Source organism: Phascolarctos cinereus, unplaced genomic scaffold, assembly GCF_003287225.1.
Source record: "Phascolarctos cinereus isolate Bilbo 61053 unplaced genomic scaffold, phaCin_HiC Scaffold_726;HRSCAF=1367, whole genome shotgun sequence".
Lineage (NCBI taxonomy): Eukaryota > Metazoa > Chordata > Mammalia > Diprotodontia > Phascolarctidae > Phascolarctos > Phascolarctos cinereus.
The window spans coordinates 417,743,183-417,769,751 of NW_027556098.1; the positions used below are offsets into that span (position 1 = coordinate 417,743,183).

The 26,569-nt window shown below is 39.2% G+C and overlaps 1 protein-coding gene across 3 annotated transcripts in view; it reads right to left on the reverse strand.

Moving 5' to 3' along the window:
- Positions 1 to 230: 230 nt before the first annotated feature.
- LOC110219756 (putative small intestine urate exporter) overlaps positions 231 to 26,569 on the reverse strand; it is a 48,088-nt gene continuing 21,749 nt past the window's right edge. For 2 of the 3 annotated variants that reach the window (XM_021003390.2, XM_078145954.1), the window contains 6 exons: positions 21,763 to 21,881; positions 18,525 to 18,686; positions 14,892 to 15,024; positions 14,371 to 14,512; positions 2,705 to 2,795; positions 231 to 1,237 (listed from right to left, as the gene is read on the reverse strand). In XM_021003390.2, the coding sequence (XP_020859049.1) occupies positions 1,103 to 1,237; positions 2,705 to 2,795; positions 14,371 to 14,512; positions 14,892 to 15,024; positions 18,525 to 18,686; positions 21,763 to 21,881 (782 nt within the window). In that variant the 3' untranslated portion in view covers positions 231 to 1,102. The remainder of the gene's footprint in view (positions 1,238 to 2,704; positions 2,796 to 14,370; positions 14,513 to 14,891; positions 15,025 to 18,524; positions 18,687 to 21,762; positions 21,882 to 26,569) is intronic. The other variant, XM_078145953.1, reaches the window with a different exon arrangement.

Sequence of the window (26,569 nt, forward strand, 5' to 3'; positions counted from 1 at the left end):
GGGCCTGAACTTAGGAAGACTCATCTTCCTGAGTGCAAATCTGGCTTCAGATTTCTTAGTAGCTGTATGACCCTGGGCAAGTCACCTAACCCTGTTTGCCTCAATTTCCTCATCTGTAAAATAAGCTGGAGAAGGAAAGGACAATCCACTCCAATATCTTTGCCAAGGAACCTCCAAATATGGTTACAAAGAGTCTGACATGATTGAAATAACTGAGCTGAAAACTGAGGTGCAGACTTTGAGCAGAATCAATTTATTAACAGTGATGTGTATAATTGTTAACAAAGTGGGTCAGACTGGCAACCTTAGCAAGGCCAGTGACCCCAGTGAGAAGGAAGAGATCCTCTTTATTGAAACACAGGAAAAGAGGGGTCAGGTTATTTGAGGAAGACCACAATTGGCTATACTAAGAAAAGTGCTTTGGCCCTCTCTGATAATTGTTTCATGCCACTCATCTACCTTTTGTAATATTTGCTAGGGGTTCAGCACCACTGGCCTTGGGGTCCTATTGGAGGATATCCAATCACCTCTAACTGCAGGCAAGGATGAAAACGTTTTTGGGGATGGTACCAGGTTGAGCTGGTTGGGACTTATAGATGACAAGCAGATGTTCCAGGAGGTAATGGTCAGAGTGATAACAACATTGCCTTTTAACTATACCTTTAAATTGACTCAGAGAGAAAACTGTATTCCTGAGCTTAACTCAAGGATGGAGAAATGTGACTGGAACAATTATACAAAATGGGGAAGAAATATAAAATAGGGGCAATTGGGAGATAGTGGAATTTGTTGATTAGAGGTGAGTGCCATGATCAGTTTTGGGCTTTGGGAAAATCATTTTGTCAGCTGTGTGGAGGATGCATCAGAGTGGGGAAGAGATGAGGCAGGGAGATGCAAAAGGTCATTCCAATAGATTAAGCAAGGGTGATGAGGGCCTCAACTAGGGTGGTGGCTGAGTGGAGAAGAGCAGACACACATAAGAGATGTTGTGGATATTAAAAAGACAAGCTTGACAATGGCGTATATTGCCTGAGAGTTGAGAAGTCAAGGATGACCTTAAAAATCCTTAAGGATGAATTTTCAGTTCATTTCCCATGGCCCCTCAGAAGCGGGTGAGTCTCTGCTCTTTGGCCCAATTCTGGATGTCTGTCTGGCCAAAGATGAGGTAGAAAATCATTCCTAATACATTAATAGCAGATGATAGAAAGAAAACATTCTTCCAGCCAGTTGTATTATCCTATGGGCACAAAAATTGTCAGTTCAAGTTTTAATATTGGTCCAAAAAAGTTTCTACCTTCCTAAATCTTCTCAGAAAACACATGAAATTCTTCATGTCAGGGAGGGCCTTCTATGAGATTATCATTTTTGGTTTTAATTAAAGTGCCTTTCATTGAGTTAGTGTGAATTAAGTGAAGCTTCAAAACATGATGAAGCAAAGGGTTTGGGAAGCACTGAGATGCAGTGGACAGAGTCTTGGATTTGGGGTGAGGAAATGTCGTATACATGCCGACTCTGACACTCATCTTGTCACCATGGAGCACCTGTTTGGTCAAAGCCTCCATTTCCTTATCTATAAAGATATGGCGATAATAACCTAGCACAACTTGCTTCATAGGCTGGTTGTGAGGAGAGTGATTTGTAAACTTTAATCCTCCATTGGAGAAGCAGTGGTGAAGCACTGGTTTGTGTTCAAGTCTCTCTTCAGCCTCATACTAAGGTCTGGGCCCCTGGTGAAATCACTTAGGTTCTCAGTGACTCAGGTAACTCTGCGACTCTAGCTGCAGAGCACGGAGTGTCCTCTCAGAGAGTTCCCTAAGTCGATGACATTACAGGTTCATACATATTCACACACATCATTGTACAAAGATGAATTGTTCTTATTGAGGAATTTTAATGTGAACTTTTGGGATTCCTGGAAATAGACTTTAGACCCTCATATTGCTTCAGCTGAGTATGTATGAGTGTGTGTGTTGGGGAGAGGTGGGGCTGGAGAAGGTGGTGGGTCCTGGTCCTCTTGTTTTTTTAGCTATGGTCTCTCCTACTCTTTCTGTACTTGCCTGAATCCTCTTCCCTCCATGTGGCCTCCTATCACCTGAGTTTCCCTCCTACCAGTTGCCCAGTAGAGTGGTGCCAGGCTGTAGGATTTTTGAGCCTTTTACCTTTAATATGAGGTAAAAGCTAGAGGAGAAGGCATCCAGAGAACTGAACCTGTTGCCACCTAGTGAGAACTGTTTATACAGATTGTAACAGGGAGACATGGGCTCTGACAGCAGAGAGTCCCTTCCTAACGATGCAGTAAAGAGACCTATGGCTGTGCGGCTCCTCTTCTCCCTCCTCACTGAAATCTAAGCTGGAGTCCTGGCCTAAGGAATGACCTCTTCCCTTCCCTGTTTCTGGGACTCCCCCTGATAGTTTTCTCCTAAACTGTGCCCTTCCCTCCTCAATCCCAGATCAAAGCATGGCTGGTGGGAAAGGCCTGTAGTTTGGACTCTACTGCTCATTACTTGTGTAGGTCAGTTAAACACACTGAGTCTTACTTTCTTTGTAAGTTAATAAAGGAGTTAAAACAGCTAATCTCTAAGGTTTCTTCCTGCTCCACACTCTGCAGTCCTTTGAGTCTATTTCGTCTTCCTGCTCTGTGTTTATCTCCTTCCAGTCCTTATTCTGCACAGAGTTCAAATCCTTTTTAAGTGTAGAGCTTTACCTGGTTGATGAAGTATCCAGTTATGAAGGGAGAAATGAGCCCTGAAATCCACATAGCAGTAGTTCCCAGTGACATGATAAAGCTAGCATATCTGTGGGAAGAAAGATTTTTAGGTCAAACAGAGCACTGATTCTCTCTCTCTCTCTTTCTCTCAGTCTCCCTCTTTCTCTCAATCTCTCTCCATTTCTCTCAATTCCTTTCTCTCTGTCTCTCTGTCTCTGTCTCTCTTTCTGTCTCTTTTTCTGTCTGTCTCTTCCTTCTTTCCTTACTTTCATATGCTATGTATTTCTCAATCCTAGGGAACTGTCTATCAAAGTTAGAAAGGCCCTTACAAGTGGCACTTGGGCAGGAGTCCACTGACTTTACCTGTGAGACCTTAGATAACCCTCCTGGGCCTAAGTTTCCTTATCTGTAAAGTGAGGGGTTACATGAAGTGGACTCTGTGGTCTCTTGCAGTTCTTGATATATAATACTATTAATATCCCTGACAAATGGTTATCCAGGCTTCTTTTGAAGCCCATCTATAAAGGAAAATAAGTTCCCAAGGGAGGATCTTTTGTCCACTTTTGAGTAGCTCTAATCTATTATACATTTTTTCAATGGATTAAGCCAAGTCAGCTTCTTGGCAACTTTTCTCCATTTTTTTCTCCTCCTTTCCCTTCTCCATCGCTTTTAATTCTGATTTTTGTGGGCAAACAGAACTAGTTCTTATGAGTATTGGGAGGAAAGAGAAGATGCTGTTACAGATTGGAGCTCCCAGAAGACTTCATGAAGAAAGTGACATTTGAATTGTTAAAGGATGGGTAGGAATTCAATAAGTAACAAGGAGATGGAAGGATAGCTTAGTCATAGGGAACAATTAAGCAAAAGCAGGAAGGCTGGAAAGTACAGGGCAGGCACCAGGGTGAAGAACAATCCAGTTTTACTGGAGCATAAGAAAAGCATCTTCTATGATATAAGGCTGAAAATATAAGCACTATGAAAAGCCTACCATGCTTTAAAATGGGAGAGGGAGGTTGGATCTTTATTTCTCTCTTCCCCTTGAAATTATTTTTTATTACTTTACATAAGCTTCAGCTTCTGTATTTGAGTTTGTGTCATCTTCCTCCAGTAGAATTCAAATACCTGGAGTGCAGGGATTTTCATTTTTGTCTTAGTACAGTAACTTGCCTGCAATAGGTGAATAATAAGGATTTGTTGAACCAAACTGAAATTTTCTTTTGGTCAGCAGTAGAGGGTCACTGAAGATTTCCTTTTTTTGAGAAGAAAAATAACCTGACCAAGTCTGTGCATAAGGAAAGATTATTTTGGGAAGCATGCAAAGGATAGATTTGAAGTGAGTTGGGAGGGAAAGAAACAATGCTAGCTTATGTTTAGATGGCATTATTTCAATTTCAAATTTTTTATTTCATTAAATTTTCCCAATTGCATGTAGAAAAAATTAACACTCACTTAAAAAAAAATTGGAGTTCCAAATGCTCTCCTTCTCATCCCTCTCCCTCCCTTGAGAAGGTAAGCAATTTTATTTTACTTATACATGTGAGATCATGCAAAACACATTTCCATATTAGCCATGTTGCAAAAGAAAACACAAAGTAAATCAAAAGTTAAAAAAAAGGATGCTTCAAACTGCATTCAGAGTTCATCACTATACAACATTTTAAAAGTTACCCAAACTTTTATACACACTTTCTCATCTGAGTCTCAAGGTAGATACTCATGTGCCCATCTAACAGATGAGAAAACTTGAAGACCACCAACTTGGTTTTGCCATGATTGAAGGGATATAAAATATCAGAGGCATGATTTGAACATTGATTTTTTGCATCCCACATCAAATAAACCATTAATTATACCTCACTGCCTGTCAGAGTTGAAGCAATAAGTCATGTTAGAATAACAATGCAGTAATCCAGGAAGGCGGCAATGCTAACCACTGCTAAGGTGGTTTTAGTGAGAATAGAGCAGAGACTGAATTTGAGGGAGATTGCAAAGATGGAATGGACAGTACATAATAAATGTTTGCATATGAGCTGGTGAGATAGTTTAGGATAATAAAGTTTGAGTAGTTTTGCAGTGGTATTAGGGAGAGAATGTTCAAGGAAGGGAGGTGATTACTGCTTGGGGTGGATGAGAAGATGATTAAGAGTGGAGAGAAGGCAGAGCTGCTCAACTTTTTCTTTTGCCTGTTTGCCAAAGAGAATTATTTTTTGTACTATAAAGGACAGAAAAGAATAGCTTATTGGGAGATGATACCCAAGATAAGTAAATAAATGATAAGAGCACCTAGTAAATAATAATAGCTAACATTTATATAGTGCTTCAAGATGTGCAAAGCTCTTCTTTATACATGTTAACTCATTTGAGCTTCACAACAACCTAGTGAGCTATATATTAGTATTCTAGTTTTACAGATGAAAGAACTGAGACAGAGAAAAGTTAATTGACTTGCTTAGGGTCACAGCAAGTGAGTTTGTGAGGCAAGATTTGAATTCACATCTTCCTGACTAATTTCCATGTTATCCACTGAGTTACCTAGCTTTAAAAAGTTCAAGTCATCTGGCACAAATAAATCATGCCCTTGAGCACAGAAAGAACAGGTAGATGTTTTTGCTGAAATACTGTGGTTGATCTTTGGAAGAATGTTAAGAAGAGCTATACATATTTTCCCAATTATTAAAAAAGGGAAGAGAAGCCAAGATGGTGGAGTGAAAAGGTAGTCACTCTCACTCTCCCCTATCAAACTCTGAAAACCCAGAAAATATCACCCCAGAAAAAAAACCCCTGGAATACCTGAACTAGAAGAAAGACCAGGAGCCGCAGTGCAGCAGCCCAGCAAACGGGTCTCCCAGTGCCTCAGCAAAAATAAGGGAGGCAGAACTACAAGGGGCCTCAGGCGGACAAATACCCTGTGGCATTCATCTGAAAGGAGGTGAAGAAAACAACCTAAAGGCTTCCTAAAGCCCTGGCCTTGCTGATTCCAACCCAACACCAGGTGAGCTGTCGGAGCCCTGAAGCCCCCAAATGTGAAGAAATCCTGAAGCCCAGGTGGTACAGCAGGAAACACCAATACCTGGACCTCCGAGTGCCTGAATGAGTGGGGGGGAACCAGTGGAAACCTGCTCAGAAAACCCCCAGGAGCCTCGGCACTCCACCAAAAAGGAGGAATCTCCCAGTGCATTAGCAGAAACGAGGGAGACAACACTGCAGGCAGCCCCAGGCGGAAAAACATCCTGCAGCACCCATCTAAAAGGAGCTGAAGAAAGCTAAAGGAAAGGAAAAGCAGGCAACCTAGAATTGCCTGAAAGTTCCAGCCTTGCTGATTCCAGCCCAACAGAAGGTAAGCTGCCAGAAACCTACAGCCTCCAATTCCCAGCATAAGAGGCCCCAGCATGCAAAGCCAGTGACCAAGACCTAGGCTCCCAACACAAGAAGCTTGGGTCAGTACCCTCTGTTCCCCAGCAGGAGAACTCAATCTCTTTAAAGGCCAGGGAATAAAGAAACACCATGAGTAAAAAGAAAGGTACCATAGATGCATGTTATAAGAAGAGTGAAGATGAAGACAGAAATTCTGAAGAGGACAACATTGTCAACAAACCCACACCTGCAACAACAAAAAGGAATATGAACTGGTCTGAAGCCCAAAAAGCCTTCTAAGAAGAGCTCAAGAAGGATTTTAACAGTCAAATGAGAGAGGTAAAAGAGTCCTTCAAAAATACAGTTGGCCAGTTGGAAAAAAAATACACTGAAGAAAACAACTCCCTAAAAAACACAATTGGCCAATTGAAGAAGGAAGGATAAAAACTAACAGAAGAGTACACTGAAGAAAACAAGTCCCTAAAGAACACAATTGGCCAATTGAAGAAGGAAGTACAAAAACTAACAGAAGAAAACAATCTGTTAAAAACTAGAATTGGACAAATGGAAACTAATGTCTCTATGAGAGAGCACGAATCAGTCAAACAGAAACTAAAATATGAAAAAATAGATGAAAAAAGGGAAGAGAATGAGGTCTGCAAACTATGGGTCCATGAGGTTGATTCTAATTCCTGACCCTAAATCTGGAATGCATTATTAAGGATATAGCTGATAAGCACCAAAGAAAAGGAAGTAGTCATGACAGAGAGCCAGCATGGCCCCATCAAGAACAGGTCATGGCAAACTGAATTTCATTCCCCTTTTTGGTAGGATTACTAGACATGTAGATCAGGGAACTATTATAACAGTAAAACTTTGCCAAGATTTTATAAAAGCTCTTTGCAAAATCTTGCATGCTATTCTTGTAGAAAAGATGGTTAAGACCTGGGTAGGCGATAGAACAGGAAGATGAATTTAAAACCGGTTGAGTGATTAGACAGAAAGAATAGTAATTACTGGTTGGACATCAACTTGTCAAGAGGTCTTTGGTGGAATGCCTAAGAGGTCTGTATCTGGTTATGATTCATACATAGTATCTAAATCAAATTTACAGATGATTAAAAACCAGGGAGGGGAAGATTCTGGGAAGAAGGTAGAGTAGGTTAGAAAATTCAAAGCTCTCCAGATTTCCCCTACAAAAAAGACAAAATAGTGTCTCAGAGTGAACTTAGAGTGGTAAAAATAAACAACAGTTGGGACAGAACAGTAGTCCTTCTGAGACAACCAAAGAAGATTGGAAGAAAACCTATGAAGTGTAAATACCTACAGGCTAGTTCTGCTGAAATAGCAAGCAGCAAGCCCTGCTGCTAGCTGTGTTGGGAGGCAGCCTTGGCCTCACCCCCAGGAATTTTCACCTCCTGGACAATGTGGGGAGTTGGGCATCTGAGTGGGGAAGATTGAGGGAACCTCTGCTGATAAGGGATGTCAGGCCCAGCTGTGCTACTGAGACACAGCCCTGGGTGAGAAGGAACCAGCACATGTGTGGTAAGTGCAGAAGCATTGCACTTCTGGGACTTTAGGGACTCCCCTGTCTGTAGACACTTACAGGAGGGCAGAGATCTTGGTTTCAGTTCCAGGCCAGAGGGGAGAACTGCAGGAGGACTTGAGGCCAGAGGCACCATCCTCCTTATCCAAGGCCTAGAGGTGATTACAACAAGAATTTGCTATATATTTTTAAAAAATGAGCAGGCAAAAAAGAACCCAACCATAGAAAGTTATTATGTGAGTAGAGAAGACCAGGGTCCATCTGCAGAGAAGGATATTGAACTTTTAAAAAAGCCTTTCCTACTCTAAAAAGTAATGTCAAATAATCACCTGCCAAAAAAAAAGAATTCATGGAAGAACTTAAAAAAAAGACTTTAAAAATTAAAATGAGAGAGATTGAGGAAAAATAAAGAAAAGAACAATCCAAAAGAACCCAAGAAGATTATAAAAAGAGTCAACCAACTAGATATGGAGATCCCAAATCTTAAGGAAGAAAATAGGGGCAGCTAGGTGGTGCAGTGGCTATAGAGCCATCAGCCTTGGAGTCAGGAGGACCTAAGTTCAAATCAGATGTCAGACCAGACACTTGACACTTCCTAGCTGTGTGACCTTGGGCAAGTCATTTAACCCCAATTGCCTTGCTTAAAAAAAAAAGAAAAGAAAAAAAGAAGAAAATAACTGCTTGAAAATTAAAACTGGGCAAGGGGAAGCCAGGGAAGATATAAGAGAACAAGAAATAACAAAACAAAACAAACAATGAAAAAGTAGAAGAGAAAGTGAAACATCTCACAAGGAAAAAAAGCTGATCTGGAGAACAGATCAAGAAGATAAAACATAACAATTGATCAGACTACCTGAAAGCTACAATCAGAAAAAGAATCTTGATACTATAATACAAGAAATAGTTAAATTGTCCTGAAGCGTTAAAACAAGAGGGGAAAGTAAAAATAGGAAAAATCCACCAATCACCTCCTGAAAGAGATTCTATGAGGAAGACCTACAGGAATATCATAGCTAGATTCTGAGACTCCCAGCTGAAGGGGAAAATATGGTCAACAAGAAAAAAAAACAACATTCAATATAGGCAGAGCCACAATTAGAATCACACAAGACCTAGCAGTGGCTATACTAAAAGTGTTCTTGGAACAGTGTATCTGGAAGAACAAAAGAACTGGAGTTGTGGCCAAAAATATCATACCCAGCAAAGTCAAGCATAATCTTGAATGGAAAAAAAGGGGGTGGCATTCCATGAATTGCCAGACTTTCAAGATTTATTGCCAAAAAGACCTGAACTCAATAGAATATTTGACACACAAGATTCAAGAGAAATATAAGGTAGACATCAAAGAGTAATTACAAGGGACTCAATAAGGACAGACTTTACTTTTTATACTAGCAAATATAAACTGTATTCTAAGACTTTAATTAGTAAGTGGGAGTTTGAAAGAAAAGATTGGGGTAGAGCTGAGTATGATATGATTCTAAAAAGTAATACCATCTAGGAAAAGGTAAAAAAGTAATCATCTTATATAAATGAAGTGTGAGAGGAAGAACTGATAGAGAGGAATTGGATGAAGGAGGGCTGGTAGTTCTGGAACCCTACTCTCATTGGAAATGGGTTAAAGAGGGAATAATACATATGTATCTAGAAGTGTATAAAAGTCCTCTAAATTCAGAAAGAAATAAAAGTGGGGCAGCTAGGTGGCACAGTGGATAGAGCACCGGCCCTGAAGTCAGGAGGACCTGAGTTCAAATCCAGCCTCAGACCAAACACTTGACACTTACTAGCTGTGTGACCCTGGGCAAGTCACTTAACCCCGGTTGCCTAAAAAAGAAAGAAAGAAAGGAAGAAAGAAAGGAAGGAAGGAAGGAAGAAAGCAAGCAGTAAAAGGCTAAGGGGATGGGATGGGAAGAAGATAAGGGGAGATTTTTAGAGGGAACCCTACTCACATCAGATCTGGGTTAAAGAGAGAATAACATATTCATTTAGAAGGGAATACAAGTCTTCTACATTTATAAAGAAATAAGAGGGTGAGGGAATAGGATAAGGGGGATATAGAAGAGTGCCTACATTAATATAAACGGGATAGAAGGGGAATAACATATATTTTGGAAGACTATAAAAGTCTTCAAAATTCAGATAGAAATAAGAGGTCAAGGGGAAAGTATGGGGGAAGTATTAAGGGGAGGAAAGCATAAGGGAGGGATCTGTGCTATGGAGGGGGAGATATGTTAAGTAATAGGAGGGCAAGATAGCAAGTAGAAGAAAAGCAGAGGAGTTAGGAGGGATAGGAAATAAGAGATACACACAAGCATAAAATAAAATAAAATTCAGGAATACAATTCGTTAGGGGAAAAAAGTAATCACAATCTCAGCCATATTAATCAATATTGATCCAGGGGTGGGTGAATCCAAATTTTACAGAACAAATCCTTTTATTAAAAGGAAGTAAAATTTGGGTTCAGCCCAAAGGCTGTACTTAAGGACCTAGAAGGCCACATATGGCCTTAAGGCTGTGGGTTTCCCAGCTCTGTTAGACTATTTTAAATAACTAGACAGTGTAAGGTCAGAATATTGTTGTGGTGCAGGAAATGATGAGTTGGTGGATTTAGAAAAATTTGGAAAGACTTGGACTTATGAAGGAAGATGGTAACCACCCTTACAGAAACAGACTACAAGCAAGTATAGTACAATCGTACATAGACGCATATGAATATATATGTGTATATTTGTGTGGGATTATAGATATCTATGTATATGTATGTGTTAAGTGCACATACGTGTATACGTATGGATATGTTTGTATTTATGTGTAAGTGTGCATATATGTATATACGTATGTGTGTATACACACACATATGCATGCTTAATTGTCACCTTCTTGGGGAAGGGGCAGAGGAAGGAGAAAAAACGAACAAAGTAAAAAGTTCACAGCAGAGAACAAAATAAAGTCTACACAGAAGTAAAGAAGAGAAGGACAGCTCTGAACGTAATGCATAATATTTATTGTATAGGTTTTCTTGAAATTGAAATTTATTGCTTCATATTTTGAATCTTTTTTTATGTTCTGTTGTGCAGGTGGTATTTTTTCTCTTTTTTATTTTGCATTTTAGTTTTATTTAAGTTTGTTTTAAGTTTGTTTCTTTTTTCTTCTCTTGCTTTGTATTTAATTTTAAAATTTCAAAAATTGTCAAAAAAAAAACCTCTTTAAAAACCAGAACAAAACCTTGGGGGCTGGATGCAAGAGTAAGGAAATGAAAGAAAGATAATCTTCAAAGATAGTATTGTTGGGCCAAATTGAATACTATGAAAATTAAATGGCATAAGTGTAAAGTCTTATATGTGCATATGAAATACCAACTTTATAAGACACATAGGGCAGATGTGGTTAGCCTGAAAAATACCTGGTGGTTTTAGTGAACCATAGTTTCCCTACCTATTATCACCAGTATGATATTAGGCAGCTAGAAGGCACGGTGGATAGCATTCTGGACCTAGAGTCAAGAAGACCTGAACTGATCTGGCCCCACATACCTATTAGCTGTGTGATCCTGGGCAAATCACTTACCCTTTATTTGCCTTAATTTTCTCATCTGTAAATGGGGATGATGATAGCACCCACCTCCCAGGGCTGCCATGAAGATAAAGTAAAATAATATTTGTAAAGTGCTTCCAAACATTAAAGATCCATCTACATGCTATCCTCATTATCAAGCAACCATGAAAGCTAATACAACTGTGATAAATGTGATGTTTATTTGATGTTGTAGTTATAAATGATAGAACCCCAATAAGGAGTCACTTAGGCTGAGTGGTTCTCATAACCAGAAACATATAAGCAATGACAAGAGCTTCTACTTTTCCACTGACTTATTCTGATCCTACGTCAAGCAGTTAATCACAAGTCCTGATTCATCAGACTACAAGGCCGACTGCAGAGCCACATCTATTCCTGGGTCTCTGATGACCAACTCAACCCTTGACCAATTTCTGATTTAGAAACTCACTCTGCCCAAGTCTGGTTTTGATAAATGACCTGGAGAATTTCCCACTACATGTGGTGTGATAACCTATTCTCAAGTAAGTCCATTTAATAAAACTTATTTATTTAGACCTTCCCCTCCAAACATGCATTCCAACTGAGATCTTTGCCACCATAGACATCTCCCTCTGCCTTGAGCTGGTTGAGTTTCTTTGCATCTTTGGGGTCAAGCCTTTGGCTGTCTGTATTGCCATGCAATGCATGTATTTGCTTCCCCACCCCCTTCTTTTGGCCTTCTTACTGCATCACATAATAATAAAGCTCATGTTTGGACTAACTTTCTGAGTACCAACTTCCTGTAAATCACCAAACCTGAGTCTGTGCTTTAACCTAATCTGTGAAGCCAAATATAATGATGACTTTGCCCTACATTAAAAGAGGGGTAGCTGGCGTAAATGAAATGATAATCCCAGTATCTTGTGCCCTGTTCATAACGTCACAATTAATGGGTGGAAGATACAAAAGAATACATAGGAGTCTATGTAAGGAAAGGATTAAAAAGCCTCATCCAAGCCATATTCTGTAGACTGATTGCAACACATGAGGGACCCTGGGTTTTTGAAGCCTATCCTAGCAGAGAGTGGTTTGCCTGGTTCTGCTATGATGGAAAGGCTCTGGGTTTTTAAAATTCTGGCAACAAATCGAGTTTTCTTCCTAGAGAGCAAATGTGACATAAATATGGAGTGGCTCCTCTTTATTGAGCTATTTGCATGGGGATATTTGGCAATAGCAACCCAATAAACAAAGAAAAATAGGAAATACTCCTTACTTGAGTGTAGCCATTTTTAGTTTCTGCAATGACAGAGACAGGGTGACAGAAAAGGGAATCGATGGGCTAAGAATCACAGCACTTGTGTATCAACTATGAATTTAGCCTTTGCTGTCTTACATGTAAGAACCTTGTCCACTAGCCAACCAAATAGGTATACTGTTGGAGGAATTGGATGGTATCAGTTTTGTCATCCTCTCTGTAAATGAAGGCAGAAGACAGAAGGAAGTCGCAGTTGAACTGAAAGATGGTTTCAAAGGCCTCCTGGGATAAACAAATGAAGGGGATGGTGCAGCTGATTTTATCTTACATCTAATGGCTACAAGAAACAGGTTTTCATGGGATATTTAGTAATCCCACATTGCATGCCCATTTAAGTGTTTATAAAAAAAAGTGCCATGAAAAAAAGTGTAGTTTCCATACTAACTTTTCTTCAAAGGGTGAAATGGAATAGGAATTCTATAAAGGATTGGACAAGACTTTCCAAATTAAATCAGCATAGATATCACTACTTCAGGATTCTAATGCCAAGATGGGACCAGAAGAGGACAGTTAAAAGTATGTTGAGAAATATTGATGAGGAAAATGCAGTGAGAGAAACCAAAGACTTGTTGATTGTAAAGAAACTTCATGCCCACGCATTATGAATACTGTCTTCAATTCAGTGCATTTCAACAAGCATCTTTGTATCTCGAACTGATATGAAGCTACACACTGTACTACACCTAGAATCCTACCTTCTGCAAGAAACTTTTTCTGCTTCCTCTTTAGTGCTACTGTTTTCCCTCTGAGATTAATCTCTCATTTGTCATATACATATATAATGTGTAACAGTTGTTTTCATGTTGTCTCTGAGGGCAGGGGCTGTTTTTGCTCCTCTTTGTAGGTCCAGCTCTTATCCCTGTGCCTGAAACATAGGAGGGTCTTAGTAAATGCTAGTTGACTTGTTCCCTTGTTCTATAGCTGCATGTACTCTGCCCAATCCAAATGCTGGATTATCTTCATAATCATTTCATTACCTGATGCACCTTTGATTCTTCCCAATTGGCTGTCACACACATTCACTCACTTTCCTTTCCTATTTTTCAGTCCCCCTCCACAGCACTGTCTTCTCCTCCTCTGCTCACATCTCTGATAATGAACCACACCTTCTCCTCACCAAAGCCAATGCCTCTACTTGTGACCTTGATGCTGTCTCTCCCTTTTCCTCTGGGAACTATGTCTAATGATCAGTTTTGCCATCTCTACTGGTTCTTCCTTTCTGCTTAGAAATATACCTAGGTTCCCTCCCCCCCATCTTTAAAAGTCTTTCCCATTGTCCTGCCATTCCCTCAAACTCTTTCTTGTTTCTCCCCTTCTCTTTTGCACCCAAATGTCTAGAAAGTGTCAACTGCCCTCATTGCTCTCCTTTTTCTTACTTCTCAGTCCCATCTACATTAATTCTAGTCTGGTTTCCAATACCACTCATAATGGGTACAAGTCTTCTCTAGGTTATCAACAATTTCTCAATTGCAAATCTAGGTGATTTTTCTGAATCTTTAATTTATTCTTTAACCTTACTTTGATTTCTTTGTAGTTTTGGACATTCTTAACCACTTCCTATTCCTGATTACTGTCGCCTTCTCCTTTCTGACCACTCCTTCTCAATCTCCCTTCCTTTTCCCTCTCTGCTCCCTGTCTTAACAGATGAGCTCCCATGGGTTCAATTATCTCTATTTTTAGCAGTGTCCAACTTTGTTTTTCCCTATTTTTTAAGCATATCATTGTCCTTCCAGGTTTGGACATCTAACTTACTCCTCATTCTCTTACACCCTAAGCTGCCATATCTTATTGGTTTTCCCCTCCTTTTCCCCCCAATATCACACAGTGGGTGTAGAGTTGGGATTTGCATCCAGCCTCTTTCCACTATTCTGCACTGCCAGAGGAAGAAGAGAGAAGGCAGAGCATCTTACCTGGGAGCAAAGTCTAGGGGACTAACGATGAATCCAGAGTAACACAGGGCACTTGCTGAGCTAGCCAGTATCATAAAGGTTACAGCAGTAGTGGAGCCAACATATGGGATAGCTACGGTGAATAAAGATGGGAAAAACATTCCTGGAGAGCAAAAGCACACAAAAATGCATACATATGTTGTCTTTCCCATTAGAAAATAAGCTTTGAGGACAGGGACTATCTTTTTGTTTGTTTTTGTAATTTTTTTTTTTGTGAGTCAATTAGGGTTGAGTGACTTGTATAGAGTCACACAGCTAATTAGTGTTATGCATCTGAGGCCAGATTTGAACTCAGGTCCTCTTAACTCCAGGGCTAGTGCTCTATCGACTGTGCCACATAGCTGCCCCCTTTGTTTTGTATCTTGAGTACATCGTACCTTGTGCATACTGTGTGCTTAATAAATGATTATTTACTCCATGCATTTTTGAAATGAATGGCAAGAAATCTCTTGTAATGGTGGAATATATGACACTGTCCTTACCCACAAATGTGAAGAGTTTCCGAACTGTGATTAGTCTGAGAATCTTCTTGGACAGGAGGAAATCAGCTATTTTACTTCCCAGAGTCATACTGATCCATGAAGTAATAAGAGGCAGTGCACTCAGAAACCCATTCTATGGAGAAGAAATTGTGCAGAATGGATTAAGGTGGATAAGCGTTCTATTCATTCATTCATTCATTCATAGCAGCAAGCTGCACTCTTATCTAAACTGGTCACAGAGACAGGCTGCTGGGCAACAGTAGTAGATGAGATTTGTCTTTGGTTCATTCAGTCTCCCTCTTAAGTGTCCATCTTTGGTTGTTGGCGTGGAGAAAACACAGATCCCCTCTAGCACTCAGAAAGCAGAGAAACCTACCTTTACCTTAGGTCCATAGACTTAGGGCCAGAGGGGACATTAACATTTATCTAATTCAACTACCTCTTTTTATAGATGTAAAAATTAAGGCTCAGATTGGTTTAAGGGGCTGGCCCAAGAGCCCATAGGTAGTTCATGTATCATTTTCAAAGAGGACCAATGACATCATGATATTGGGGTAAAATAGTGGATAATGGGTGACGTCTTGACTTGTGTGTAAATTGGACTTAATGAGGCAGAGTTGGGAAAAGTTATGAGTCTCACTCTCTATTCCCAAGTCATTGAAGTCCAGTGGCAGGACAAAAGTCAAGATGACTGGCAATGGTCAGGGATGCAGTGAATGACCTTGGCACCTTTAATGTCTGACCAAGCTCTAAGTGTTCCACAGTGCCTGCTTCAGCTGCCTTCTTGGCCATCGGGACAAATTGTTCTCATCTGCCCATGCCACTGGGGGAGGTGTTCACATACTAGAGGCAGACATCCCCCTACCACAAATGTGTTTGAGGCTTGTCAGTTACCCTCAACCTGGTTTAGCCTATTTGCCAAGATGGTTTTACTGGGGCGTGACCACTGTATATGTTACACAGAAGAGTTGGATGACAAGTGGATACCAGAGGTGGATGATCAGCCCTGAAGAAAGCTCAGCAAGACCTCACACTAGAGGTGCCGGTCCTCCTTTAACATCCCATACATCCCACATTGGTAGTAAATGGCATCAGGACTATACAACCTGAAATTATTCCTTTTAGCTCCTTCCATCAAAACTCCAATTTCTTCAGCTCTCTCTTCTCAGCTAACTGTTGCAAAGCAGCACAGGAGGTTGGAACAGAGCACTTATTTTTGAGTTAGAGCATTATGTTATGGTGCTTAAACTAATTGAGTGGTAACCTGGGGCAGCTAGGTGTCAAAGAGGATAGAGTGCTGGGTCTGGAGTCAGGAAGATTCATCTTCCTGAGTTCAAATGTGGCCTCAGACACCTACTAGCTGTGTGACGCTGGGCAAGTCACTTAACCTCATTTGCCTGAGTTCCTCATCTATAAAATGAGAAGGAAATGGTAAACCACTCCAGTATTTTTGCCAAGAGGACCCCATGGACTTTGTCCATTGCTAATTTGCAGTCCTAAGTCACACTAAGGTTCCAATGACTGTTACCCAAGTTAGTATCTCACCCTTCCCAAAAGAATTTTCATTTAAAGAAATTACAGATGCTTATGTTAGGAAAAAATCTAAAGGAGTGATTCCTAAATCACAGGGACTCCAATAGTATGCAGAGGATATAGTTTCATATACAGTACTCTAAAGTCCTTAATTCAAATGTTGTAGAGTCCATGTGTATTCTCCTTGGTTATAGTTCAACCGTTGTATTTCAAGAGAGGTATAAGGGGGCAGGTAGGTGGCACAGTGGATAGAGCTCTGGCCTTGGAGTGAGAAGGACCTGAGTTTCAATCTGATCTCAAACACATAACACTCACTAGTTGTGTGACCCTGAGTTACTTAATCCCGTTGCCTCAAAAAGAGAGAAGAGAGAGAGAGAGAGAGAGAGAGAGAGAGAGAGAGAGCTATAAGAAGTGTCATACAGATAACTTGAAGTAATAAAGATAATATTGGACTGGGAGCCAAAAACACTGGGTTCATTTAGTTCCTGACTCTGCCATCACTATGGAATCATGGATAAATAATTTTACCCCTCTGGGGCTCATGTTGTTTTTCTTTTTAAGTGGGGATTTTGGACCAAATCTGATTTATAGATTTAAGATTGGTGTACTTTTAAAAAAATATTTTGATAACTATGTCAATAAAATTGGTTTCGTTTATGATCCTATATAAATCAGTCAACATTTATTGAGAACCTACTCTGTGCCAGGAGTGCCAAAATGCATACATTTTAAAACATTATTCCAAGAAGGGGCCTTTAGGTTTCACCAGACCAATTGCCGAAAGGCTCCACGACACAGGCAGGTTTAAGAGCCCTGTCCAACTCTAACATTCAATGATTTGTGGTTTCAGCGAGGTCAGGTGTGTTGCCTGTGTGGGAATCTATTAAGAATTGAAATAATCCTTGACCTCTTCAGCATTTGACAATTAACCACCTGATCCTAGCTCCTCTTTGGCTTTTCATGGCACCAGTACTCTCTTTCCCCCCACTTGTAGAACTGTTTCTTCTCAGTCTCAGGTGCTGTTTCATCCTCTGCATCACACCTTACAACTTTAGGTGTGACTGAAAAGCTTTATCCTGGGCTCTCTTCTCTCTTTACACTCAGTCATCTGGTGACCTCATTGGTTCTCATGGATTTAATTAGCATCTTCATAAAATAGCTCCCAGATCCATAATCCGACTTGAGTCTGTCTCAAGTTCTGGCCATGAATCTTTTTCTTTCTTTATTCATTCATTTATTTATTTATTTTTTCTGGCCATGCGTCTTAAACTGACTGTTGGACATATCTAACTTAGACGTCTAAAATTCAACACATCCAAAACAGTACTCAACTTTCTTTCCCTTAAACCCATCCCTCTCCTGAATGTTCCCATTTATGTCTGGGACACTACCATCATCCCAGTGGCCCGGATCAGAAACTTTACATATACGGTCACGTGCCCAATCTTATCATTTCTACCCCTGCTGTGTATCTTGCATCCATTCATTTCTCCCTACTCAATGTTGCCACCACATTGTTCAAGCTCTAATTTCCTCTCTTCTGGGTTACTGCCATGGAAACAAAAACACAGACAATTTAACACTTTTGCCTCTGGGACTACCATCTTGGATCTTCCCTGGTTTTCTTACAAAACAAGATGTATTTTCCATAAAAATAAGAATGCTGTTAATGTTACAAATGTAAGAATTGTAAGAATGATACAAACATTCAATCTACCATCTCTGTACCTTTTCACTGGCTGTCTCTTTAATCCCTGAAACATACTCTTCTTCACCTCATCTCTGCCTCTTAGAATCCCTTATTTCCTTTAAACCTCTGGTTATGTGATATTTTCTATATGAAGCCTTTCCTGATCCTCCATCTACTAGTCCCCTTCCTCCCAATTTCCCTGGTATCTATTTTGAATTTATTTCATATATTCATGTTTAGTTAAAATTGTCTCCTCCAATAGAATGCAAATTGCTTGACAGTAGGGACTGTTTTTTTTTTTTTTTACTTTGGATCCCCAGTTCCTAACCAGTGCCTGGAACATCATAAGTGCTTGCTTGATTAAAAAGTCCATTAGATAAATGAACACTAGGCAGGAATTTTGAACTTACCTTTCCAAAGTTTAGATCAAACATATTGTCTAATAGTGTCGGCAGTGATGTTGTTAAGTTGCTAATTAACCAGACTCGACAAATGGCAGGGATTATAATGGCCCAAATTGCCAGAGTCTTCATCATAGCTTTGAAAGGCAAAGACCAATTAGGAGAAGTGGCCTAGAAGGAAAATAAAATTGTCAATACTTTGGTCAGGCTGTCACAAACATTGTCATTTTTAAAAAATTGTATTGCTGTCTTTCCTCTCCCTCTCCCTTCCCTCAAACACCACTGTCCCCTCTTGATATGGCCTTCCCGGCTCCATGGACTCCTCCCTTGTAGCAGAGAGGAGAAAAGTAAAGCACGCTGATACTGTTTCCAGACTTCACAATTTATTATTTATTTGTTTCTTCATCCTGTTTCATCCTTAAAGCTCTGGAATCAAGAGTGATCTTTGCCCTAATTCCAATTCTAATACTCTTTTGGATTGTTTGCATTATAGTGGCCAGTGCATACATTGCTCTCTTTTTTCTGCTTTGTTTGCTCTGCATCAGGTGATAACAAGTCTTCTGGAGGTTTTTTTTTTAGAATTCTGTATAGTTTCAAATACTTATGACAATAAAATATTCTATTTTGTTCATCTTTATACTTGTCCAGCCATTCTCCAATCAGTAGGCAACTTTGTTTCTAGGCTTTTGTTACTATGAAATAGTGGCACTGTGAATATGTCTTGCTGTAGTGATACTAGTTCAATAGTTCTGTATATTTTCATCACCTTTTTTCACATAATTTCAAATTATTTTCAACAACAGTTGGGCCAATTCAGAGTTCAACTAATACATGGTGCACCTGTGGGTTTGTCTTTTTGCAGTCCCTCCAACGTATATTGTTTTCATCCCTTATTTACTTAGTGAATTTTATGGGTGTAAGGTCCAATCCTTCTAATCGTGTTCATTTGCATTTCTGCTATTAGGGATTTGGAGCATTTTTCTTATCACTTCTGATGTGCTGAACATTTGTGAGCAATATAGGTGCAACTTAAGGAAGAGCCCTCAGAGCCATTCAATTCTGATTACATGATGTAGAGGAAAGAACATTCAACATGGCTACAGGAGACTTGAGTTCAAGACATCTCAGTCCTTTATTAGCTGCGTGACCTGAGATAAGTCAGTTCATTTTATTTGGCTATAGTCTTTTTTTCACCTGTAGAATAGGGATAGTATATGTGTGTGTGTGTGTGTGTGTGTGTGTATATATATATATATATATATATATATATATATATATATATATATATATATGTAATTTACTTTCTAAAGCATTAAACGCTATGGAAAAGCTATTGTTCATTTTAAAAATAATTTTTGCCAGTATATTTCATTTTTAGATTGCCTAAATTTCTCTCATATCTCTCCTCTTCTTGTTTTTCAGAGAGCCCTATTGTATAACAAAGAATATTTTTAAAAAGAAAAATAGGAAGAGAATAAAAGAAATCAATAAAACTGATCAATATATTGCAAAAGTCTGAAAATGCCATGTTCAATAAACCTCTCATCTCTGCAGTGGGGTTGAAGGAGATGTCTTCCTAATATTTTTTCTTTGGCCATACTTGGTTTTTGTATTTCTGAAGCACTCACTTTTCTTTTCTTTTCATAAAATTAGAGCAGGTCTTATTTATTTGCTTTGCTAGTAGCTTTCAATAAAATAGTTAGAAAATAAAGAATGTATTAAGGTACAGAATATTTAAAAGACTACAAGGCTATAAAACCAAAGGTATGTTTTCATTGGAAAATCATGCTATGGATGTCTCCAATATTAATTTTGTGCTCCCTTTAGATGAAGTAATATGTTAGACAAAAAAAAGTCCTAGAGATTTGTTCTTGGTTTTTTATTTGCCAGCGCTCTTCTCTACGCATATACATTTCTCTTTCCCCCCATTGTTTACAGTATTAGTTGGTATTTTTATTATATGTTCTTATACCCGCTCTAACTCTACTGCTCATATTCATTCATTGAAAGAAGAAATGACAGGGAGTAAAAAGAATTAAAAAAAGACAACACATATAAAGAAACTTTTCATCTGCTGAAACTTTGAAAAATATTGTAGCACCTCTTAACATCAACTCTGGATTTGACTTGGGCCGAATATTCAGAGTTTTGGAGTTCCATGTGTTTAAGCCCTGAGCTTTCTCAACTTTCCATATGAAAAACTTTTCTAATGTTTTCTCATGAAAACTTTTTTATTCCTAGTACCTTGGTTAAAGTGTTCAGGTAGTCCCGAATTTCTTAAATTGTCTCCTTTATTTTTTGGTCATATTTTTGCTGCGTTTCATATTTCTTCTAGTTTCTTGGTCCTTTGGCTTTGTTTTTAACATTTTTGTTGTCTCATGTAGTCATTATCGTCCATTTGGGCCCATTTTAATTTTCAGTGAGTTCATTGTTCAGGTAAAGTTTTGTTCCTCTGGTTCCAAGCTGTTAGTTCTCTTTCCAACTTTCAGTAGTTTTGTGATGGTTGTTCTTTCCATTTCCATTCTTGTATTCATTTTGTATATTGTTTTCTTAGCTCTGCTGACTTCTTTCTAATCCATTCATGTAGCTGTTTTCATGCTTCTCTGTACTTATCACACATGTCATTTCTTACACTTCTCTAATACTCCATTACATTCATGTGTCACGGTTTGTTTAGCTATTCCTCAATTCACGGACATTTTTGTTGTTTCCAGTTCTTTGCAAAAAGTAAATCTATAAATGCTTTGGTGTACATGCCTCTTTTACTTTTATCATTATCTTCCTTGAGGTATATGCCTAGTAGTGGAATCTCTAGGTCAAATGGTATTGAATTTTAGTCACTTTATTCGCATAATTCTAAATTGCTGGCCAAAATGCTTGTACTAACTCACAGGTCTGCCACCAATGCACCAATGTGTTTATCATTTCATAAGTCGTTCAACCCTAACTATTCCCATCTTTTGTCATCTATGGCAATTTCTGGGTGTGAAGTAAAACTTCAGTATTGTTTTGATTTGCATTTTTCTCATTCTTAGTAATTTAGAGCATTCTTTACAAGGCCATTAATAGTTTGCAATTTGTCTTTTGAGTATCATTTGTTCATAACCTTGGATTACTTATCTATTGGGAAATTACTTTTGGTCTTTTATATATTTGTTAGTTGTTTACATGTCTTGGATACCAAATCATTATCTAAGAAATTTGATACAAAGATGTTTTCCCAAGTCAGCTGTTATTTTTAACACACCTGTTCAGCCAATGAAGAAATAATGTATTCTCTTTCACTGTCACTTATAAATGGGTGTTTCATAGGGTCATCGAAAACCAGAGAAAACCAGATAACAGAGTAGACGCAGCCAATGCCTCCTATGGAAAAGAGGCCCATGTTAATTTAGATTTGTGTCTTATTTGGTATGACTCTGCCCCAAGATGACATACTTCCACCCACATCATGTAAAAGCCATCAAGCACACAATTCTACTCATTTCTTAATAAGCCAATACTGCCCTTTTGTTTTTTCATTTTACCCCAACTCACTCAACTTTCCAATTCACATCATTATTCTCCACTTATCTTATTCTCTAAGCTTGTTTCTAGGAGCACCTCCAAAGTGGCAGACTTTTATTATCAAGAAACTTGTTAAGTATCACAAGTGGCAACAGAAATTAGAGTAATGTCTTCTTTCCTATGTGTATTCTTCACATGTACCTGGGAAGCTTAGCATAGATAATTCTGAGGATGGGTGCCAGGTTTAGAAATGTTTAAGAAATGACCTGTAGGAAATATCATTCTAAGGTTTTTTTTTAAACTGCTTAGAGTCACTCTTTTATATTGGAATTTTGTCACATGGGGCAGATCTTGGGCTTTTGGACTTAGGGAACTGAGGTTTCTTTTCACCCAAATGTTGGGCTCCTGACATAGCCCCAGCTGTAATGGTTGGTAAAGCTAAGAGGCAGTAAAAAAATAATGTCTTATTATTTTTACTTTTTATAACAACCACATATACTCAGAAAAAGCACAGATTACTCTGGAGTGCTCTGAAGCCTCATTGAAGATAATTAATCTGTACTGAGGTCCATAAGTTATCTTTTTACATGAGAACAATAGGATGTCATAGTTTATTCTTTGTACATTGAAATGTGTGTTTCTTGATGATTGTTAAATTTACAAGGAAAACAAATTTAAAACATGTCTGTTGTTAAATCCATAGACTTGAACCTTAACAAAAAAATCAGTGGCCCATTCTTTAGAATCTCAAGCAGAGGTTTGTTGAAGGCAGCTCATGTCCTGAGAACAGATAATCTTAGAGTGATTTTGTTGGAGCAGAAGCCATTGATACAGATGTTGGCATTTACATTGATCACCTTACATGATTCTTGACTATTGCTCAGAATTCCCTTCACTGGTGACACCTTTTTAAACAGTGTGTGTTAAGAAGATCTATTTAGTTGAGGCAATATGGAGCACCAGTGATCTCTCCATGAGAGGATTTCTTTATATATAGATAAACTAGAGCTGGTTCAAAGGCTATCAGCATCATTTCCCTGTTGATGAAATCTAACATTGCCTTATCTGACTGCAATCTATTGTCATTCTACCTCTCTCTCTGCCTTGCAATCCCAAACCCTGTTCTTCATCCATGCTCTGACCCACCTTGGCTCACCAGCTCTTTCCCAGCCCATCACCCTTACACTACACTCTCCTCGTTTGCCCATCTTGAAATGATTGTGAACCACTTCAATGATACACTTCCCTTGAGTCCCTTGCTCCCTTATCATATTGCTGACCTTGCCCTACAAAGCCTTAGTCTTTGGTCACTTCATCCATATCCTGCTTACACTCTTATACATGCCGATGAATGAAGGTAGGGGGAAAAATCATGGAATTCTGTTGATGGGTTACACAACAAATTTATATATCCCATAGCATCAATAAATTTATGTCTTATGACCTTAACTGGAACTTCCCTATGACAATGCAATTCTTTTACATTTCTCTACTCAACTCACTATCCTACTTACCACAGTAGCTCTTTCATCCCTCCTCAAACCTATGACTCTCTGACTTCCCATCCTCTCATCTGAGAACCTTGCCTCACATTTTACTTAAAAATTGAGGCCATTCACTGAGAGCTCTCTCTTCCCTCCACTTCATTTCATATAACTTAGATGCCTTCTGCCACTATCTCCTTCTTCTTGCCTGTTTCACATGAGTAGGTCTTCTCCTTGCCAAGGTAAACCATTCAACATGCATAATGATTCCATTTCATCCTGTCCTCTCTACCACACTGTTTCCCTATCATCCCTACTCTCTCATTAATCTTCAATCTTCCCCTGTCTACTAGCTGCTTCCTTACTATCCATAAACATGCTGATGTCTCTCCATCTACACTCAAGAAGACTGTCTACATTAGATGTGTTGGCTGCTTTTCCTTTCACTCTATTAACTCTCTACAGTCTGCCTTCTGACTTGATCATTCAACTGCAACTGCTATATCTAAAATCATTAATAATCTCTTTTGCTTGCCTTTCTTTGATGAGGCAATTGGTATTAAGTGACTTGCCTAGGGTCACAGAGCTAGTGTCAAGTGTTTGAGGCTGGATTTGAACTCAGGTCCTCTTGAGTCTGAGGCTGGAGCTCTATCCACTGCACCACCTGGCTGCCCTAATATTCTCTTAATGGACAAATCTAATGACCTTTTGGGAAACTACATGGCACAGTGGATAAGGCACTGGGCTTGGAATTAGAAAGACTCAACTTCATGAATTCAAATCCAGCCTCAGAAACTTACTTGCTATGTGATCCTGGGCAAGTCACTTAACCCTGTTAAACTCAGTTCTTCATCTATCAAATGAGCTGAAGAAGGACATGGCAAACCAGTCCAGTATCTTTGCTGAGAAAATCCCAAAATGGGGTCACAAAGAGTCAGACATGACTGAAATGACTGAAGAACAATGACCTTCTAACAATCCTCATTCTTCTTGACCTTTCACCTTGACAATGATGATCACCCTCTTTTCTTTGATATTCTTTTCTTCTTAGGTTTTGGTGACACTGCTTCTGCTTTCTTCTGTTTCTCCTCTTACCTATCTGACCACTCCTTTTCTGTCTCCATTGCTAGATCTTCATCTAGGTCACTCCTTTTAACCCTGACCCCTAGTCTTTTCTCCCTTTATACTATTTCACTTGGTGGTCTCATTAGCTTCCATGGATGCAATTATCATCTCTAGGCTAATGACTCTCAAATCTACTTATGTAATCTTGACCTCTCTGTTCTCTTTCATTCTTGCATTGGTAACTGCCTGTCAGACATCTTGAACTGGGTGATCTGCAGACGTTTTAAATTCAACATACCCAAAACTGAACTCATCATATTTCCCCCCAAACCTTCCTTTCTTCCCAACTTCTCTATTACTGTGGAGAGTCCCACTACCTTTCCAGTCCCACAGCCTCAAGACTTAGTGTAATCCTTGATCCTTCACTCTGTCTTACCTTCTACATCAAATTTGTTACCACATCCTGTCAATTTTACCTTTATTACAACTCTCCTGATGCTCCTGTTATTCATGAGAATGAACCTCAAAGCCTGAAATCGTTTTAGAAAGAATTTTAATAGGTTGTTTGGCACGCAGACAGTGAGAAGAAGGTGTGGATCCCTTATGGGTCTCTGTAAGATTTATGTTTTATAGGGTTCAGACAAGAATATCAGCACAGGAACCGCTAATATTCAGCCATGCAATTTTGCAGAGAGGACAGTTCCCAAACAAAGTCCATTGAGAAGTATATCAAGAAACAGAAACATCTAAATTTGGGGAACCCAAAAGGCAAGAATTGGGTTGACCCAAAAGAAGGTCTGAGTGGTATCTAAGACTTTCCTGAAGCCATCCAGCTTTTCTGGAGTGTCTCGGAGTTCAGTCTGACCTGTACAGTAAGCTTTTGGACTAGACAATTTCTAGCCCCCTAAAGTTAAGCTCAAACAATATAATAATTAATGTTTTCTGAACAGCATAATGAAATAGTTCCCTACACCCCATTCTCTTCTGACACAGCCACCAGTCTGATGTAAGCCATTATCCTCTCACACCTAGATTTGTAACTGCCTACTGGTTGGTCATCTCCTCACAAGTCTTTTCCTACTCCAGCCCAGCTATCACTCAGGTGTCAAAATGATTTTCCTAAAATGTAAATCTGACTATCCTATCCCCCTACTCAATTGACTCTAGTAGTTTCACATTTCCATGCTGAAATGCATGACCTGGTCCTCCCCTACTTTTCCATCTTGTACCACTTCACCCCTTCTCTCTGCCCACCCCACCCCACGTCCTCTGTGATCTGATGATACTGACTCCTTTGCTGTTCCTCATACAAAACATTCCATTTCCTGACCCTGGGCATTTGCACTGGTTGTCCAACATGCTTTGAATATTTTCCCTCCTCATCTCTTCTTTTTGTTGTTGTTCAGGCATTTTTCAGTTGTGTTCAACAGCTTGCAACCCCCTTTTGGATTTTCTTGACAAAGATACTGAAGCAGTTTGCTATTTCCTTCTCCAGCTCATTTTACAGATGAGGAAACTGAGGCACACAGAGTGAAGTCAGTTGCCCAGAGTCACACAGCTAGTGTCTGAGGCCAGATTTGAACTCAGGAAGGTGAGTCTTCCTGACCCCAGGCCCAGCACTCTAGCCACTGTACCATGTAGCTGCTTCTACCTTTTACCCCTAGCAAAAATTGCACCTTCTACAGGAAAGGTTTTAGATCCCTCTTAATTCTAGTGCCTTCCCCCTGAGATTATTTCTAATTCATTCTATCAATAGTTTGCTTTTACATAGTTGTTTACATCTCCTCATTAGACCATGAGTGACTTGACAGCAAGGATTACTTTTTGCCTTTCTTTATATTCCAAGCATTTAGCACAGAGCCTGGCATATAGTGGGTGCTTAATAAATACTAGTTGCTTAACTGACTGAATGCACATTTGTGAAATATGCAGGTCAAGAATGTTTTAAACTTTTTTTTTTAATATTGTTTTTAGAATCAGCCAGGCTGTAGTAGCCAG